Genomic DNA, 21,798 nt, shown 5'->3' with positions numbered 1-21,798 from the left:
ACCTGTTTCTACAGACAGAAATCCTGAAAACCTGACCTGTTGGTAGTTCTTTAGGACTGGGTTTAGTATCTGCCTTAGGAGGTCTATTCACCAGTACAAAGCACACATCTAGACATGTGGTCACACCTGCACATTATAAAACTGTACTGAAGACTGAGCTACGAGCAGCGTAATAGAATCCGCGTTGTGGCGGCTCATCCCCATATAACGCCATGGAAGGGGGTGAAACAAGGCTGTACTGTAACATACACCGCCATAACTGCTGGATGCATGAGAATTAATTGCAGTACAATCATCTCCTATAGACACAGATGCTCAGTGACACAGTCACCCTGCATACCGGGAAAAATATGATAAAATTTACTAGTTTAGCAGAGTCAGCACCTCCTAGTGAGCTCCAAACACTCAACGTCCAGCACATAGAGAACCCCACTTGTTTTACATTTATTGCAAAACATAGCAACCTTAGTACAGCGACTAATTACAGCTCTATGGTTGATTCCTGAGAGTGGAAGCAGAATATTATTATAGTTGAGCAGGAGTTGACCATCCAAGCACAGAAGCCACATTATAGAGCAATATAACAGCATTATAAGGATATAAGGTACAATGTAATATTCAACTTTTTACCATCCAACACATACATAATACTAAGCTTAGCAGTTATGCATTAAATGTATCGTCTTTACCAAATGTTTGCCATTATGCTGCAATAAGTATATATGTTATTTATGTATATACTATTTCACGATAGTAAGTACTTTCTTACGTGTACTCAAGGGGTCAGGTCCTGCAGGTCCGGGTGTTTATTAAAATATCAAAAAATAATATATGCCCTTGGCGCAAAGAATATAAACCAGAGATGTATCTATGTCTTATAACATATGACTTAGAGACATGGATAATCTGTACAATTTATTATCACAATGCACTTGTGGTGGTGTAATAGTATACAACTATTGTAATAGACATTCATAAATAATATCCCATTTGTGCATAAATAACATCTTATGAAGAATTTCGTACATAGATTTATATATCAGTATAGATGCAGAAAAGTCCACTAGTCTACTACTTCATTTACTACCTATTTATCCCTTTATTCAATGCTCCTGGACTCTGTATATCCATTGGTGCCTTATAGCAAAGGAACCAATATTAAAAATTAAGAATTAAGTTCCATATTTCCATACAAATCCTACTCTAGTACTTTGGATACTAAGTTTATCTCCCATTGGAAGTGAACAATGTGCTTTTATCCACAGCATAAAATTTGTTTATCTATACAGAAACCTTTACTATACTTGGATACATGCCTACACCTCCCAGTGGACGGGAAACCTGCCAATCACCCTACGGACCAATAGTAGACAGGCCCTGCCAGAACCAATCCTGCTCCATTCCTCTCTATATAAACCTCCCACCAAATCCAATATGGCTTTTATATCCCTGATGAAGCTGCACGGCGAAACGCGTTGGTTGACATCTATACTGATATATATATCTATTTACAAAACACTGAACTATTTATGCGAAGATCTTCATAAGGTGTTATTTATACACATATGGGATATTATTTATGAATGTCTATTTAGGCTATTACAATAGTTGTATACTATTACACCATCATCCTCATAACCATTTATTTATATAGTGCCACTGATGCCGCAGCGCTGTACAGAGAACTCATTCACATCAGTCCCTGCCCCATTGGAGCTTACAGTCTAAATTCCCTAACACACACACACACACACACACACACACACACACACACAAAGACAGACAGACAGACTAGGGTCAATTTGTTAGCAGCCAATTAACCTACCAGTATGGGTTTTTTTGGAGTGTGGGAGGAAACCGGAGCACCCAGAGGAAACCCACGCAAACACAGGGAGAACATGCAAACTCCTCACAGATAAGGCCATGGTCGGGAATTGAACTCATGACCCCAGTGCTGTAAGGCAGAAGTGCTAACCACAGAGCCACCGTGCTGCCCACCACAAGTGTATTGTTATAATAAATTGTACAAATGGTCCACGTCATATGTTATAAGACATAGTTACATCTCTGGTTTATATTCTTTGTGCCAAAGGCATATAATATTTTTTGGATTACCATAGGAAGATTGGATCTCCTCTCCTTTTACCCCCCTACCCTTTACGGCAGCAATATCCCCTATTTATTTACACCTGCAGTGAGTGTAGATTTTCAAATTTCCTATGCGAGATAAGTAAACTACTAAGAAGCCGGCTGCGTACTGGAACTACAACATGAGATACGGATTTACCATGAGATACAATTGTCTTAGGGGCAGCCGTGGGTGATGTGGCAACACCATGCTCCGATTGTGGGGAATTTTTACATCATCTGAGCTGGAGGGAATTCTGTTCCCAGCTCAGAAGGGGGTAGATGGCATCCTGTGATTGTGAACCAGCCAATCAGAGAAGCCTGACAGAAGACTTATCTTTCTCCAGCCTTAAACGCTGTCAGGCATCACATGCCGCAAATGTCACACCGTTCGGAAAGTCTGGGAAATGTCGTAGAAAAAGAATACGGTAGTACTGGGATTCAAATGTATCATTAATTCACTTACATTAAAAAAAGTATCACTTACAACGTAAATAGCGATCAGCTGTTCATTACAAACATGAAGGGAAATCAGTGAGCGGTAAACCAGATACCATTAACAGGAACTGCATGAGGTCTATATGTCGTTTCAAATCCAATGCAGCTGCAAAACCAAAATGTCCTTACCACACGCGTTTCACACAATCATAAACTCTGCCAGTGGCTCTGATCCACATGTTTATCTCAGCGATTTATTTTTATTATACACCAATTTCTCTTACTGCTGGACTCTAGAGATCTTGTATTGGACGTGTACATAGTAGGAGAATTTTTTTTCCAATTATTCATCATGAATGTGACAAACGACCGGGGATTGAAGTGTGGTGTCTGTGCAATTAGCAATGTATTCACGTCAGACCTTTTAGTAATAAATTAATTGGCTGGAGAGTTTAACGAACACTTGTATCAAACTTATTATACCAGCGAAACTAATAGGAGGCTGTAACTATATAAATGTAATCTCTTAATAAGCTATTAAAAAAGTTTACTTATTGCAACATGTGAGTACCATCAAATCTGTCAAAATGTGCAAATTCTTCCATGTGACCACACACCGACCAAATATTATTTTTTTATCATGAAACTGAATTGCTTTCTATCCCTGCAGTAACTACGGCGTTAAATATGCCATTATATTTGTTACATAGTAATGACTATAATAAAATACCCAAACAATCAGTACACCTCAGTCTTCCTGTAGATCTGACCAGAGGTTCATAACACAAACCTAAACTCTGTCTACCAGCTGACAGCTCCCCTCCCCCTTATCTGATTTGATGCTCAGAATTCGGTGAAGGTCCAATCATTACATACGGACTGTCGCATCCTGCGCGGAATGACCTCATACACCTGCCGCAAACACCCCTGGTCACTAATGCAGCGACTGATGTCTGCAAAAATGTATCACAAGATGGTAACAAATAATGACAATGTAACAGGAACATGCTGTATTGTAACAACATTCTGCCACAATGTGTCAGCCAGCCGTGCAGCGTCCTTCCTCAGACATTGTCCTTACCTTTATCACAGACGCTCCCACTCTAGACAGAGGACTGTGCATCTGAGCAGCTGCAGCCATGTTGGCGATTGTATTAAGGTGATTCATCTGATTCATTGCCATGGCAACAGATGCAGGAGGGAGGCTGACTGGAAGGAGGGGGTGAGGCATCATCATGAACGGTATCTCTAGTCCTAAAAAAAAAAAAAGAATTTCCAGACATGAATACACGAGAACATACATGATCCTGACTGACATGTCACCTACACGTGGAACATTCATCAGTCTGTTTAATCTCTCAGAAAATAAGTAACAATTATCTATCCGATAACTCCAACTTCTATATATTATAGATCAGGGGCAGGTACTAGGGCATGCTTAGACATGTAGTTCCACCAGCACTGGAGAGCCGCAAGGAGCCTAATTGTGCTACAGATGAATCACAGAAAAAAAAACAAGGTTTTCATTCAATGGCTGTAAAATACATTTCTTGGAAATGTTTGCTCCATGAAAACACCGCACTGCGACCTGTGCTCAGCAGATAGCAGGTGGTTCGTCCCTGTGCAGCATTGACCTTGTCTTCCTGTAGCCAAGTGAGACCACAACGATCACAAAACAGAAGCGCTATATGTAACAGCTGCATTCACGGGACCAGCTTATTATATATACAAATATAACTGAACCCCGGGAACATTGACATCTACACAATGTTTGAAGAGATGGTACGAGAACAGGCATCCAGCCGTCTGTTGCTCACATCTTGTATTTCTATCAACGAGACGCAGTCAATCAGATTTTTATATTTAGTAACCAACTACAATACAGGGGACTAATGAACCCCAATGTAGGACCAAGGGTGTCAGGACATTGTTCTGTTTGCTGTATTTTTTAATCAATAGCACTGATACTGGGAGGAAGGTGAGAAAGGAGGTAGAGGGGCAAAGTAAAGGTGAGAAAGAGGTATAAAAGATCAGAGCAGGATGTAGATGAGTAGTGAGTATACAGGAACAGGGTGAAGGTGATACGGAGGCGTACAAGGTCAGGGCAGGGGAAGGTGAGAAGGTGGCATACAGAAATAGGGTGAAGGTGATAAAGAAGTGTACAAGGTCAGGGCTGGGGAAGCTGAAAAGAGGATGAACAGGGTCAAGGTAGGGAGAAGGTGAGAAGGGAGTATACAAGAACAGGGTAAACTTGATAAGGAGGTTTACAAGATCAGAAGGTGAAAAGAGAATGTACAAGGTCAGGGCAGGGGAAGGTGGTATACAGGGTCAGGACAGGGAGATGAGAAGAGGATGTACAGGTTCAGGGCAGGGAGAAGATGAGAAGGGAGTATACAGGAACAGGGTGAAGGTGAGAAGGGGGTTTACAAGGTCAGGGCAGGGAGAAGGTGAGAAGGGAGTTTGCAGTGAGTAACAAAGGTGAGAAGGTGGTATACAGGGTCAGGGCCAGTTGAGAAGGGGATGTACCAGGTCAGGGCAGGGAGAAGGTGAGAAGGGAGTTTACAGTGAGTAACAAAAGGTGAGAAGGTGGTATAAAGGGTCAGGGCCAGTTGGGAAGAGAAAAGGGGATGTACTAGGTCAGGGCAGGGAGAAGGTAAGAAGGGAGTATACAGAATTAGGGTAAAGGTGATAAGGAGGCATACAAGGTCAGGGCAGGGGAAGGCGAAAAGAGGATGCAGAGGGCAGGGTGAAGGTGAGAAGGGGGTTTACAAGGTCAGGGCAGGAAAAGGTGAAAAAAGGATGCACTGGTCAGGGCAGGGAGAAGGTGAGAAGGGAATATACAGGAACAGGGTGAAGGTGAGAAGGGGGTTTACAAGGTCAGGGCAGGGAGAAGGTGAGAAGGGAGTGTACAGTGAGTAACAAAGGTGAGAAGGTGGTATACAGGGTCAGGGCCAGTTGGGAAGAGAGAAGGGGATGTACCAGGTCAGGGCAGGGGCTTGTCAACACCACAGATATTTTATTTCAATGGACTTGTGTGGGGAAGTGAAGAAAGAACAACCATATGTATCAGATGCGGTAAAAATAAACCAAAGAAAGATGGAAAATACCATTAAAATGTTCTAGGCAAAAACCCAGCAGTCTCACTTACATCTCTGGTGTCCCTATCTCTACACAGGATCTCTATTTTGGTTTTATAGATTTCTCTAATATATGACAATACTATGCCACGAACATCCAGCGCTCACCAGAGTTATACACTGTTGCTGAATTAATCTTAGCATCATATATTATGTATATATTATGTATGCCCTGTTTATGCTCCTTCCTTGTATATCTTGTCAGTTATATTTAACATATTCAATGACCTTTGTTAGCATTACCTGCTGTTAAAAATAAAAAGTTTTAAACTGTTCTAGGCGTAGGGATTATTGATCCCTATGCTGACATTCATACATGTGTTTTGTCAACATGGAAAGCAAACTTAAAAACAACTGTACACGCCATTTTTTTTCTCGCCACATTTTTCTGTCCTGCCCATGTAGAGAATACACACTCGGTGCTGATGATCCCTATATTTGCCATACATTGATCCCTATGCCTTTTATTTTGGAACGCAAAGAAATGTAAAAAAAACGCTTATGGGGAGAAGCCCTTGGGCCTGTGGGACGTGGCCACATTAATTGCGGATCCATCGTCACTTTTGCAAAACACAAACTGATAGTTTCTCATCAAAAAAAGAGAAACTCTGTAAACCCTGCTTAAAGCACAGGAGAGAAGCAGCGTTTTTAAATGACTTGTTATGTCTACAACTTTTCAACTGAAAAAAAATGTTGACCTACTGTTGTGTCGCGCACATAAAACTTTGACAGAAATATTATTTTACATGGAAAAGTGATCACTTGGAGCTCTGACTTCTCATATTTTCTAATTACCCCGGGATGAATTCACAGCATATCTGGAATATATACAACCTCGTTGCAAACTCCACATCATTTAATTCTGGGCTAAAATTAAATTTGGACGACATTTCTTATTTTATGGCCCCGACATAAATTAATGAATTAATCATAGACTTCTATTTTTTATGATGTACTTCCCACTATAATTTTACAATGAATTATACAACAATCTCGCCTAATATTAAATATGATTTTAAGACAATTACATGCCATTTCCTAGGCCTCCCGAACATGTTTCTTTTTTTCTGTCATCCTCCAGATTCTCAGACATTAGTTTCTCTGTCATATGACAGGAAAATAATGAAAAATGTAATTAGTTAAGAAAAAAATGTTAACATTATTAATCCTATTCTGAGCCTAGAAGATGAGGCTGATTGTGTCTTATCTGATTTACGAAGTTCACTGGGCTCCTTTGCGGCACCCAGTACCACGTACTTCTGGGTGTAGCTGGTATAGCTGCTGCAGCGCCTCTTTGCTGTGGGCTGGCGGGTACCTTCTAACCGCTTATTATGGATTAGGGCTACTGGTAGCGGGCAGAGCATTGAGAGACACTGGTTTCAACACAGGACAGCCCGGGAACAGATTAGAGTGTAAACTCTTATCTGTTGGTCACAGGATACAGCAGGTAATAGTCACAGGCAGAATCTTCAAGCAGCGATGGTTTATAGTTCAAGGGTCCTGACAAGGACTTTTACACGCTAGTTTGTGGTACTAGTGATCATCCAGAAGTTAGATGGAAAATGATATGTTACATGGACAAACAGAGCTTCTTTTATACAGATGTTGTCAGGGGGTAGCCCAGCCCCCCGATCCGACAAGGCACAGAAACGTCTGATATCACATCAGATAATTTAACATCTGGATGTGATATTTCTCTAGACCTGGAGTTAACGCAATTTTAACAAAATTTACATCGATTTCCTAAATGAATTGCTGGTTGTATTTTTTATGTAGTTCGTCTATCTTGCATTTAACAAAATTTAACTTACAAAATTCACAGAAATCTGTGATATCCTAAATTACTTGTATCCTGAGTCTACATAGTTCAGACAGGTTCTAAGAAAGGAATAAAACTTACACAGGACGGAAAGGTAACAACCTCCTGCTGTGATGGTCACTTCGAATGAAAATAATTAACTTAATTTAGGATTTTCTTTCCTTCTTTCTTACACAAACACATTTCCACCACCGTGGTTAGTACATTTCCAATACACAAATATAACAGTATCAAAATCAATTATATATAATTTAATATATTTATACATTAATTTATTTATAAGTGATACAGCCACAGCCTCTTTAGCCATTCAAAATATTGGTCATTACATGCGTGCATTTTCAACATTCTACAACACGCAAGAAAACGCACACTAATCAATGCAGAGATTCAGAGAAATAAATGGTCACAATATACGATAATTTTTTAAACAAAATTGAAGCAAAAGTGTTATTTATAAATAAGTTATTTGTTGGATTTGAATCATTTGATTGTTCCTAAATGTAATTCAGAGACTTCAGTCCTCAGGGGCTGACAAATTTTTGGGTGTCGGTCATGATGTTGATAAGAGAAATTCTGGAATTGTTTGAGAATTCTAACGTCATAGTTAATGAATTCTTACCGCTATTCTCTATTAATTGTTTTTTGTGCCCAGTGGGTAGCAAATTCCCCAGTTAGCACAGCTCACGTGTTGCTGAAATCCCTAAATTGCCCTAGTTGCTAAATTGGGCAGCTATCTAAAAAAGTTATTTCACTACTTTGATTTGGTCTTCACTAAAAAGCCACATTAGTATGATATTAGGGTAATATCAGGGGCACATAATATGTTATTACCCCTTTGGTGACTAGCAGACACGTGGGTCCCACGCCTTGAATTGCGTGTCTGAGAACAGAGAAAAATATTATTGGTTCTCTCAGGAACAATGGGGTTCCCAAGTGTTGGACCTCAATCGTTCTGATAGCAAAGAGGAAGCGGCGTTTCCGCTTTAATGATAGCATGTAATGGCCTGCATATAGGTCTCCTCATTATACATTGTAGCCATTAACCTCTTGATGGTCTGCATGAAGGTCTCATTTGAATACATTGTAACAATTGGTGGCTTCATGAGGTCCTTCTCGAGATACATTGTATCCATTATCTTCCTGGCCAGCTCACCACTGATCAACCACATATCGGACCCCCCTTGAGTTTACCTAAATACTTACTGTTAGCTAGTAGGTGGTTCTGCTGGAGAGGACTTAACGGATGTGCGCTTCCAATCCCGGACTGCCCGGACAAAGTGACATGTCCTAGACCATGCTGGGAGCCACTGGTGGTGATCGGAGACTGCAGCTTCTCCTTGTCCCACGAAGATTCACTTCCACCTGGAGGATGAAGACCACAAGCCACATTTACTCAAATGTCAACAGTTATAGACCTTTATCTATAGAATGACAGCAATTAGTTCTCTGTTCTGGATTGCATGTTATACATTTTATAACAAGTTGTTTGAGAGGGGGTTAAAGACGGTTTCAGCTGCTGAAAGAATCGGTGAATGTTGTGTTTTCTCAAACTGGGAACGCATAGATGCGAATATCGTGCAGATCACATGATAAATTACAGTTTGGTCAGATGTTGTAAGAGTGTGTACGCTCCCACAATCATGTCTATCTTGCCAAAACATGTTTATGTTGTTTTGATTTTATAAACGTACTAACTAAACTAGCTAAAAATGACGATCATCGATGGAATGTTGTCGGGCAAAGGTGGAAGTGTGGATGTACTCACGTAGACAGATATCTGTAGAGTGTACAGAGCAGGGGCTGATGGGGCTAGGGGGCAGGGGGGCCGGTCCCATAGTGGGCAACCTTGGGCTGGGTCACCTGCTTTTTTTCTCCTTTTAAATGTTCCTAATAGGTAGCTGTGTAGACCCTTCCCCCCCCCCTTCCCCCCACCGCCCACTAAAATTTAAAAATTTGCCAGAGTCTCGATCTTCTCAGCAGATGGTTATGAGAGTTGAAGATCACAGATCTGAAGGTAAGTTGTGTAGATGTGTACACAGGAATCGGCTGCTTAGCCGGACTTTCAGTCGTTGGTAAAATCGTTACAGAAATCGCATCTGAAGAAAGATTGCATAGGTGTGTACCCAGCTTAACTACTGGAAGGTAGATCTGCTGCAAAATGTATTGTGTAATGTACAATCATCATCATCATTTATTTATATAGCGCCAGCCAATTCCGTAGCGCTTTACAATTGGGAACAAACATTTATAAGACAATACTGGGTAATACATACATGCGTAGAGGTAAGAGGGCCCTGCTCACAATCTTACAATGTCTCGCCAAGGAGCCCAGATATAACATGGATATAACATAAGCAATATCTCACTAAGGGTGGTACTCCCAGTAGTAGACTTACAGACAAAATCAATTAATATCATTAATGAGGTTATCGTTTAGATATTTATATCCTTAATGCCAGTGATGTTCATTGAGCACAAGAGCAATGAAAGAAACTGAGCAAGAATTCCAGTAGTCTAAAAAGAACAATGGACCCACTTATTGGATTTTATCATCAATTCTAAAATCTTCAGCATAAGCACATGCATTTATTACGCCTAACAGCTAGTCTCTTCGGCTTTATATCAAATAAAAAATAGACCTTTGGTTTAAAAACTGGCATAAGACTGTTATACATTTAAAGTTACTTAATTAAAACAAATTCCATGATCAATTACAGCCCCCATCTCCCAGTGAATACATAACCCATGTTTCCAGCACTTATGCAATAAACACATTGTCAAACAGTCCGTCCATTACCTGTTTAAGCTCTGTCAGGAGAAATAATCACTTACACCCCAGACAGTTTATTTACAGAGACCTGGTACTAAGCGCCCACAGAAATACTTTATTTCAGAGGCAACCAGCGAGACTGTAACCATCTAACAATGAAATGAAAGCTGAATGGTATAATTTAATGTGAAACACGTTGAACTGTCACATTGTATCCGCAGCCTCTCTGTGAATTTAGACATAAGTATATCATGCCATTCACGTCCGCACTCCAAATCTCAGCGGAGGGCCCCTTTGCTTGTTTATTTTTTTATTTAATATCTGGAACAGAAGCCGTTCTCTCACAGCTGAATAAGACCAACATTTATCATCCTGTGAAACTCCTACATGAAAGTAAAAATTCACTTTCTGCTGGAGTGGTACAAAAAAATAAAGCTTCATCTAGAGAGTATATATATATATATATATATATATATATATATATATATATATATATATATATATATATATATATATATACACACATATACTGCGGTAGCCATTGCCATTAATCACATGGTGTCTCGATACCTCATTCTGCCACTGGCTACGGGGTCTGCCCTGCTGCCTTTCAGGGGTCAAACCTGAAAAACATCTGGTCAAATGAAGTGGAAACCAAATTAAAAATGATTATGTAAACATAATATCTTTCCCGGTTAATGAAGACTGTTCAGTACAAGAGCACACACGACTGTTTCCAGATGACTAAGGAGTGAAGAGATGGCCGTACTGAAAGCTTGCAAACAGAACCATTAGTTAATCAATAAACCATAGCTTATCCGCTGATGGAGTGTCTACATGAAACTGGTTTACAAGACGTATTCTTAATAAGTCTGCAGAGTGCAGTAGCCCTCTCACAGCACAATCTACGTCCTGTGTGACTTTGCTTCCAAATGTCCCTTGTTATCTACATTTATAAATATATAGCGCCAACATACTCTGTAGCGCTTTACAGTTTCTCAGTCTTTCTCTTTACACTCAACTGTATTGGTCTTCGCTGACCCATATAAATTCATATGTTATCCCAGGTTGGGGAAATGCGTAAATTGGGCACAAAGCTGATTTGGTTGATATAGGTCTGTACCCACTATACACCCTCCCTATCTGTATCTATCTACTTAAATGCATCCGCCGAGTTACCTACTAATCTACAGCCACCCATCTGTCCCTCTAGTTGATATCATCATCATCATTTATTTATATAGCGCCACTGATTCCGCATCGCTGTACAGAGAACTCATTCACATCAGTCCCTGCCCCATTGGAGCTTACAGTCTAAATTCCCTAACATACACACACACACAGACACAGACAGATCAATTGTTAGCAGCCAATTAACCTACCAGTATGTTTTTGTAGTGTGGGAGGAAACCGGAGCACCCAGAGGAAACCCACGCAAACACAAGGAGAACATACAAACTCCTCAAATACAAGGCCATGGTCAGAAATTGAACTCATGACCCCAGTGCTGTAAGGCAGAAATGCTAACCACTGCCCATATGTGTACAAACATATACTTATTTGGACATTAGAAGTGGAGGGAGGTATTGGATATAGTTTTCTTTTATACATACTGTACATTAAATATTTAGAATAATATACTAAAATTTTAAACAACTCTAAGAAGAACAAAGTAAAACATGTTGTAAGAAATATGTGGTCATAGCAGCTGTCAATTTGGCCTATTTAAGGCACATTTGGGTGTGGCCAACCCTTGCTAGATGTAAACCCCTATACCTAGGAGGTGAGTGCATCTGATTTTAACTGCATTTGAATGGTGTTTGAAGCATATAGGTCAGTGTAGGACCTGCATATAATGAGGTGCCCTTGACACTCGGGTGCAGGCTTAAATGTTGTGATCAAAATATGAACCAATACCTCATGTTTTTATTTTGCTAGATACACACAGATATGCAGTGTAATGGATAAGCGCTGACAACAACTGTCTTTTTGTTTTGTATACATATATGGGCATTTATATTGTCACGCAGCTGGTACCATGTATAATATGGGATATACCGAGCGCGGGCTTATTTTCTTCTTTTGTAAAGAAGGAAAGAGGGAGATTCTCCTGTGATCGCCGCAGTAGGTGGTACTGGAGATTTTTCATCATTCAGGTATAAAGGGGTTTCCAATGATTGAAAGCATACATGTTAGTAACTGGGGGCCCTTCTCCCCCCTTTGCCTTCTGTTTGATTGTTCCATAACTCATTGGCTTCCATTCCTGTTCCTTCCACACAATAGGGTAACTGCCCACATACAACTGGGAAAACACCAATGCGGCCTGATTAGCAGTAATAGCAAACACGGAGCAGGGATGACGGGAAATGGGCAATAAGCAAAGTGCTACAAGAAAGGCAGGTAATGTGAGCAAAGCCATCTGTGGGTGCAGTGGGTGGATGTGATGGGTGTTATGTCAGGGTGCCCAGCTCAGATTCTATACTGGGGTCCAGAAGCTGCTACATGCTGCACTATTACTGCCCCTCCTCCCTAGGGTAATAAGCACCCATGGGGCAAACAAATGGGTTTGCCCAGAACCTACCACTTCATCTGATTATCTAACATTCCCAGGACTCCCTGTGCGGTGTACAGCTCTCATTACTGTAGACTTGAATGTAAGATCAATATAAGCGCACAGAGCAGACAGCTTGGCCCAACCCAACTGTCACCAGATCCTGAATAAAGACCCCGTGGGGCCCTAGTCAAGACACTCATTTGGGCCCCCTTCTCCCCCCTTCTTGTAAAATAAAATAAACAGGAACAAGTCAAACACAATCTGAGACCCCCAGTGGGTAATAAAACCCATTAAAAAGGGTTAGAGAGATCCAGGACCCTTGGTGACCACTGAGCCATAGGCAGATTGCCTCATGGATGATCCAACTCTAATTGTAGAAAATTTACTGAGGGTAACGTCCTAGATGCCAGATAACCTGCACACAATCTATGTCAAAGTCTCGGAATACATAAATAATACAATATAACTAACCCAGACCCATCAGTACCGCATGATTCACGTATGATGTATGCCGACATGGCATTGGTGATTTCGGTAGCACAGCAGCCAGGGTCAGACTGGCCTCCTTGGAGGTTGATAGAGGCTCACAAGAACAATAAAAGAAGTCTCCTCCGTTGGCTCCTGGAGCCTGGCAACAAACTGATTTATTTTCCGTCTTATAACCACAGGTTTCCCTGGTATTTGTGGGTTTAGTCCATAAATCAAGAGACATAAATGAGATGAAGGTGACTTTTCTCTGCCGAGCTTTTGTTATTATCTGTTATTGTAGCAACACTATTTACTGTCCATATGCTGTCTGACAGCGGAGATATATGATCTGGACAGATGCAGGGAATATTTAGAAGAGCTTAATAGCCTGGAAGATTCGTACAGAAGGTACCGGAGGCCTTGCTCATTTCAATATATGGTTTGCAATTAAAATTCAGTGTTCTCTGCAGTATAGAGAAGTGTGTCTCCAAAAGTACCAAACACAATGAGACGGCGGGCTGCATGCTAAACTACGGGTGCATTTCATGTTACTAATAAGTGATTATCTACATTGGTGCATCACCTGTCCCTGTTTATGGGAGGAAATAACTTGGTCTAGATGAGTTCACAGCCTTTCCCTGTCCTTCCAGCTCCACTATATTAAAGGTCGATGTATCCAGGGTCTTTGTTTTAGTAAAGGGGATTGTTTTTCGGGTAATTTTAGAACTTGCCAGATAATGTCGGAGCTTTTTTGGATTGAAATTTATTATTGGAGGATAAGTTCACAAAAAACGTATGTTTTCTGTCCCTTACTCTCCCCATTTCTACAAGCAGAACTGTCATGCCAAGGACACCCACATTTTGGGAGTACTCAAACCCGACAAGTCGACAACAGGAGGAGTGGAGGTAAATGCAGCATGGTGTTAGTTTGTAACCAAGTAGAGAACTTCTCATCAGCGCATTTCGCTTTTCAAACTTCAAGCATTGTTACCTCGGAGAGAGGATTCATGGCTGACGAACGAATTCCAAAATAGAGGGGTCCCAGGCATAAAGCTCCCACAGTTCTGCTGTTTGGAGGGGGAGGGGGGGCTGGTGGAATATTAGTAATAGAAATAGATTTTATTAATCCACCTGCTATGTGCACACTTACCTACTTTTATGGATCGTCCTTCCTGTAAGAGGAGGACACCCTACAGGATCCCGGCTCCCCTTGTGGTAAAGAGAGCAGAACCTCGATGACGAAATTCGGTTCATTAGGCCTCGGCGGGAGTGTTCTGATGGCACGAATCAGGTCTGTGTGATGAGGGTGAAGCCATGATTGTGCAAATCTCATCACCCCCCCCCTTACCTCGCACTTGCCCTTTGGATCTCCCCTCTGCAGTTTAGTCCAAAACACAGGCAAGTATGGCTCAATGCAAATCAGTGAGACCCCTTCCCTCTTTACACAAGGGGCCTCTACTCTACCTTGGAGTAGGAGGGGATGACCCTTGAGCTCCATCTCTAAGAAAAGTAATAGTGTCGCCAACTAGGCTGCTAGATTCTATGTAGAACCTCCCCCCTTCCCCCCCCCCCCAATGTATCTACTCTACTTATCTTGGGGGTTGTCTTTTTCAGACATCAGATTTAATTATTATAAAGAAACTTAAACAAGAGATATTTACTGGGTGTAAATCTGCACTGAAACAATTGCAGCCAATCGGACATCAGCGTTTATCCCTCTAGTGCCGGCCTGGCCAACCTGTGGCTCTCCTGATGTTGTGGAACTACAAGCCCCAGCATGCCTTGCCACTAGATAGACAGCAAGGTATGCTGGGGCTTGTAGTTTTACAACAACTGGAGAGCGACTGCCTGGTCAGACCTGCTCTAGTGGAAGTGAGACAGAAAGCGTTATCGGGATGCGTAGGTAGACACGGCCTTGGATCTGTGCTGATGTTCCTGGATGGGCTTCTCAGCGCACATTAAGGTTCACACCTACACTCAGCTCTAGGAAGAAACCTCCGCAAGCAAGAATTACGTCTAGATGTGCCGAGAGGTGGAAAAAAATCTCAGGAGATTGTGCAAAATGTTAAACATCACATCAAAAGTTCAACAACGTCTTTCATTAAATAAACGTTTCGTGTTTCTCTTAAAATACTGCTCGGCATAGCTTCTTACAGAACGGAAATAACCGTACGTACCTTTGCACAGCAGGGAACAACCCTAAAACGCGTACACTCCACCCTTTTATCTCAGGTAAATATTCCCGATTCCCAAAAGTAAATCTTATTTATCCTCCGCTCCACAAAGCTACAGTCAACGCCAAAAGTTTTGAGAATGACACAAGTATTGGTTTTTCACAAAGTTTGCTGCTTCAGTGTTATTAGACCTCTGTCAGATGTTGCTATGTTATACTGAAGTAATATTACAAGCATTTCATAAGTGTCAAATGCTTTTATTGACAATTACATTAAGTTTATGCAAAGAGTCAATATTTGCAGTGTTGACCCATCTTTTTGAAGACCTCTGCAATCCGCCCTGGCATGCTGTCAATCAACTTATGGGCCACATACTGACTGGTGGCCGCCCATTCTTGCCTAATCAGTACTTGGAGTTTGTCAGAATTTGTGGGTTTTTGTTTGTCCACCCGCCTCTAGAAGATTGATCACAAGTTCCCAATGGGATTAAGGACTGGGGAGTTTCCTGGCCATGGCCCCAAAATTTTGATGTTTTGATTCCCAAGCCTCTTAGTCATCACTTTTGCCTTATGGCAAGGTGCTCCATCATGCTGGAAAAGGCATTGTTCATCACCAAACTGTTCTTGGATGGTTGGGAGAAGTTGCTTTTGGATGATGCTTTTGTACAATTCTTTATTCATGGCTGTGTTCTTAGGCAAAAATGTGAGGGAGCCCACTCCCTTGGCTGAGAAGCAACCCCACACATGAATGGTCTCAGGATGCTTTACTATTGGCATGACACAGGACTGATGGTAGCGCTCACCTTTCCTTCTCCAGATAAGCACTTTTCTAGATACCCCAAACAATCTGAAAGGGGATTCATCAGAGAAAATTACTTTATCCCAGTCATCACCAGTACAATCACTGCAGAATATCAGTCTGTCTCTGATGTTTTTCCTGGAGAGAAATGGCTTATTTGCTGGCCTTCTTGACACCAGGCCATGCTCCAAAAGTCTTCGCCTCACTGCGTGCAGATGCACTTACACCTGCCTGCTGACATTCCTGAGCAAGCTCTGAACTGGTGGTGCCCTAATCCCACAATTGAATCAACTTCAGGAGACAGTCCTGTTGCTTGCTGGACGTTCCTGGGCGCCCTGAAGCCTTCTTCTCAACTATTCAATCTCTCTCCTTGAAGTTCTTGATGATCCGATAAATGGCTGATTTAGGCGAAATCTCACTAGCAGCAATATCTTTGCCTGTGAAGCCCTTTTTGTGCAAAGCAATGATGACTGCACGTGTTTCCTTGTAGTTAACCATGGTTAACAGAGGAAGAACAATGATTTCAAGCACCACCCTTATTTTAAAGCTTCCAGTCTGTTATTCTAACTCAATCAGCATGGCAGAGTGATCTCCAGCCTTGTCTTCGTCAACACTCTCACCTGTGTTAACGAGAGAATCACTGACCTGATGTCAGCTGGTCCTTTTGTGGCAGGGCTGAAATGCAGTGGAAAAGTTTTTTTTGGGGATAAAGCTCATTCCTATGGCAGAGAGGGATCTGATCACTCTTCATGACATTCTGGAGTATATGCAAATTGCCATCATCAAAAACTGAGGCAGCAGACTGTGTGAAAAATAATATTTGTGTCATTCTCAAAACTTTTGGGCATGACTGTACTATGTCAGGACCACTCTGCCCAACTCCTCCTCAGCCTGTGTAAATTCAACTCTTCCGCAAACACCTCCACCCTGCTCCTCAAACCTATGGGTTTTGGAGCAAAGTAAGGAGCATGTTGGTTTTTTGAAATACACAGCTGATATTTTATGCTTCATACATGACCTCCGATAAAAGCAAATGTACGTTTGCTACGGTCTTAGAGCAGATTTGCGCCATTGAATTATATTTGTAAGTAACTGTCAGTACAAGCAAAACGGCTGATTGGCTGAAAAAAACATGGAGAACTTCTGCAAATTACCCAGCAGTATTGTACCTTTTTGAATGTGTCCTTTTTCAGCACAATTAAAGCAGAATGCGAGACAACTGCATGTGTTAAATAAAAATAAAAAATCTCCAAACTTCTTACAAAGTGGACTGTACGAGCTGCTCTCGTCACGCTGCCATTCTGCGGTTGAAGGAAACCGTGATTTAAAGCAGGTTAAAGTGTCAAAAGCCTCCGTGATGGCTTTACTGGGTTTGTTCCAAAAATGTATCAAGTGGTTGAGTAGATGTAATTACTGCCTAGCGCTGCCAAACCATTGAAATGCACCCATTACTTCTGCAATTCCCAATCTGTCCATCAGTCAGTCATACTTAAAATATATGTCTGTCACTACTTAGGTGAAGTAATCTTTTAATAATTATGTAATGAAAAGCTGAAAATGTGAGCACCGGTCCAAACTTTAGGGGAAAGAAAGAAGTAAACCAACAATGAGACGGAGCCGGACTCAAAACAGTGAAAATGACAAGTTGTCAGATTTTGGACATTTCTGAGCAGTCTAACACCTGTCGTATAGCTTTCTGCGTCTCCAGAACAAGACACTTTTCATTTCCAAAATCCTAACGTGAAGGATGGGGAACGTAAGGACTGACACGATCAAACTAATGGCTCCTCGTGCCGACTATTATTTTAAGGATGTTTCATCCGTTTGTACATAATTTCACATTTGTACTCGGAGGTCAAGGTTTAAGTGCACAGCTTTTACAAATTTGGTCCAGGCCAATTAGGGATTCAGAAAAGTGGGTAATGTTTGTGGTTTGATTTATTTCACAAGTCGCAGATGTTTGATTTGTGCGTCTTACACAAATATTAGTCCACATTCTTCCAACTCAAACTGAATTACACTGAATGCAATTTGCTGAATTTGCTGAATATTGTTATATGTTTTTTTTCTTACTGGGTTTAAAAATATATCCATCTTTTCTATCTTATTCCCCAATTAACAATGACATCATTTGCAAAATATATTAAATTTTTCTTTAGGATTAAAAAACATTTAGGGCTCATTCATGCCAATCTGCAGTTAATGCACTTTTTAGCCAAAGCGCATTAAAATTAGGAGGAATAGATTGCGTTGGACTCGTTCCCATAACTGCGGTTTTTAGAACGCGGCAGAATCTAATTCTCATGTGTAAACGCTCGCTACCAATATATCAAATTGTACTGGTAAAGTGTAAAGCACCAAATGCACATGGAGAACACACTAAAAACAAATTATTAAAACACACCTAAAGCAAATGCTACTTTTCATGTGTTTTTAACCATTTTTAAAGCACATACGTGTGAATGAGCCCTTCAATTATCCACGTCCCTGAGCGCTAAAGGTTAAACTGTTTTGCAGAGGACTGCAACATTGTTGCAACAAGATGATTTAAAATAGCAGGTAAACGGTAAGTAGTTGTGGCAGGCTGCCATATTCTATTGTAGTGAAAAGGGTGAAGGCAAAGTTACAGCTCCAACTGCTATCATTACAAACTCTTTTGATACATGTTAGCTGAAATCTCCAACTCAAATATTTTTATGTTAAATAACAAAAATGGAAGAAGAAAAAGAAGAAAGAAGAAAAAGAAGATGAAGGAAGAAGAAAGAAAAGAAGAAAGAAGAAAAAGAAGAAGGAAGAAGAAAAAGAGGAAGTAAGAAGAAGAAATACCATAGATTTCAAATATCCAATGAATGGCAAAGAAAGGGGCTGGGGGTAATCTTTCCCCCCCCCCTCCCCTCCCGGGTCAGTTCCATAATGGGCAACCTTGAGCTGGGTCACTTGGCTACCTTCCCAGCCCCTGGTCCCAGATTACAGACACAATCAGCAGACTTTACACAAAGTATCACAAAACAGAAATAGACATTTTTAAGGGCATTTGGCAGGTCTTGAACTCCGTGTTGACGACAAGTGTAAAGTGTGCATAAAAAGTGAGTGAGTGGAACTATATTTCGCCTCCGTTTCTCACACCCTTACACTCAGTCACAGCGCTAAATCGCACGTAGATACAAAACGCACAAACATGTTTTCTATAGAGTGTTTTCCTATGGGACGATTGCAACCTTACAAAAACAAAGAGGAAACAAGTTCATAGAGTATAAACACTTGAAAGGCCATTGTGAGCTTTGCTTGCGCTTACAACAAAAATGGCAGGAAAAAAGGTTTGTGACACAGCCAAATAGTGACATCATAGTCAAAATGTATCTTACTCAGAGGTCCAAATGATTCTGCAAATCCACAGTAATCACCCGTTTTCATCGGCTTTTCATCCTTTGATAAATATGCCCCTAAATGTATTTCTATATTATATTTCAGCATGATAGTCTCAATTTCAGAGACAAATTCATCTCTGTCCTGTGGATGCGATTGTTGGGGGAAGGGAGATAGCGAATGGGCAGCCTAGTGCTTTACATACCTAGGCAGCCAGCTGGGGGGTTGGCCACACCCCCTTTGTGATGTGGCCACGCCCCCTGATCCACTGCCAGGGACTTGCATGTTGGGAGGTATGATATATATTATGCAAATTAGCCAGCTGGGGAGAAAACACAGAGTTCAAATAAAGAAAATCTTTATTGTCCCATCAGCCAGTAGACAAACCACATAGAATTATTCCTTTTGTGGTCACATGATGCATCATGTGAATATTCTGTCATCTGATTGGTTCACAATGGTGCCGATTTAAAGTGTACCCGACTCACCCAAGGACGCAGACATGACGTGGGCTGGAATAACATTCATGAAAATGCAGCCAATCAATTCACCGGGGTTCATGACGTCACTGAGGTATCACATTGTAAATAATTGTTCATTCGACAAAATGGCGGCCTCCATAGTGTGTCGGTGACAGATCCACTTTAAGGCGCATACTGTAAATATCACTGCATTATTTCACACATTCTACTTTACCCGCATAATTGACTTCCTATTGCTAATATACAGAAGTGACTTATTTTGCTAAGATCCTCGATGGGCATTCCTCTCGCCATTACAATTATCTTTGCTAATATTTAAGGACATTATTTCCCCGCAAACAAATAGTTACAGAATAATGACAGATTGTTTTTATTGGAATCGTTTTGGCCGAGCGACAATCTCTCGCTGAAATGGAGCAGATTCTCCTTCGTCTCTGGCTCCGCGCTGCGCTCTGAGTAATTGCCGTGTCCGTGCGCCCTAAGTGGGAGCCACCTCCATTATGGTTTGAAAAAATATTGACAGCTTGAATCCTCATTCCTGTGCCCGGGAATAGATTCCAAATATTTCTGTCACATTTCTTGTGAGCCATGCCATCTGCAGGAGGTGACAATCCGTAGCGTCTCGTCCGACTCCCTCCAAGAATTCATCTGCTGCCGTCTAATGCTGAATATGGGGGATTAAGACTCTGATGCAACAGAGACTATTGATAATTTGGTATAATTGGGAAGAAATGAAGATAAATGAGGTTGAGGATGGAGAGGCAATTAGTTCTGCCGCCAGTACAGCTGCGTTCCCGGCCTTACTCCCCTGGCCTTTCCCTCGGTGAGGTACGTGCAAATTAAACATAATGACAGATATGCCCTCCCCTAAATACTTGCATTTTGGAGCAACTTGTTACAAAAAGTGGAACGATTGAACAATAATGACGGCACGGTGCTGTATAATAGTCCAGGGAGGGGCTGCGGTCTGCAGGTAGAAATCTTCACACTGCACCGGAAATGTTATTAAATGTCAAAGTGGAGAAATTAGGTGGAAGCAAGTTAAAGAATTATATTTAATAGGATCAGGTCACACTAAGTCCAGCTAGAAGGTATTTTATCTTGGAAACGCCATATTGCCCTGCAGGGAGAGGGGGGGTTAAAATCTGCCTATTATGTGTGTTCTTCCTGCATTTCCACCACTTGCATTAAAAAAATGTTCAGGTGCAGTTTTGCAACCTTGAGCTGGATTTATTAGCTGTAAATAAGCCCAAAATGTGCATTCTAACTAGAGATGCTCAGACTCGGTTACCCGAGAACTGAACATACCCGAACTTAGCAGATACGAGTCGGATCTCGCGATTTTTGGATTGCTTTTTAAGATCCAACATAACTGTGGGTGGTAGGAGGACCCAAGGACAATTCCATCTTGCACCATTTTTTTTTAGGCCAATGTGTCCTAGATGTGGTAGGAACTGCCGTGTGTTTGTGTCATTGCTCTGTCGCTTATCATCCAGCCAGGTCGCTGCAGTATTTGTCCGAAAGTGTATGAAAATAATATTGTGACCTGTGAGGAAACCTGGAAATGACTTGAAATTAGTGTTATTGAGGTTAATAATAATGTAAGAACAAAAAAAGAGCAAAATTATGTGATTTTAGCATATTTTAGGATTTTTGCTAAAA

The 21,798-nt window shown here is 41.2% G+C and overlaps 1 protein-coding gene across 1 annotated transcript in view; it reads right to left on the bottom strand.

Moving 5' to 3' along the window:
• DACH2 (dachshund family transcription factor 2) overlaps window positions 1-21,798 on the bottom strand; it is a 378,568-nt gene that overhangs the window by 93,718 nt on the left and 263,052 nt on the right. Inside the window, exons 4-5 of the mRNA XM_075186232.1 lie at window positions 8,728-8,886; window positions 3,647-3,819 (exon numbers count right to left, since the gene is read on the bottom strand). Of these exons, the coding sequence (XP_075042333.1) occupies window positions 3,647-3,819; window positions 8,728-8,886 (332 nt within the window). The remainder of the gene's footprint in view (window positions 1-3,646; window positions 3,820-8,727; window positions 8,887-21,798) is intronic.

This window comes from Mixophyes fleayi, chromosome 9, assembly GCF_038048845.1.
Source record: "Mixophyes fleayi isolate aMixFle1 chromosome 9, aMixFle1.hap1, whole genome shotgun sequence".
Classification (NCBI taxonomy): Eukaryota; Metazoa; Chordata; class Amphibia; order Anura; family Limnodynastidae; genus Mixophyes; species Mixophyes fleayi.
This window is presented reverse-complemented; position numbering and strand designations above follow the sequence as displayed.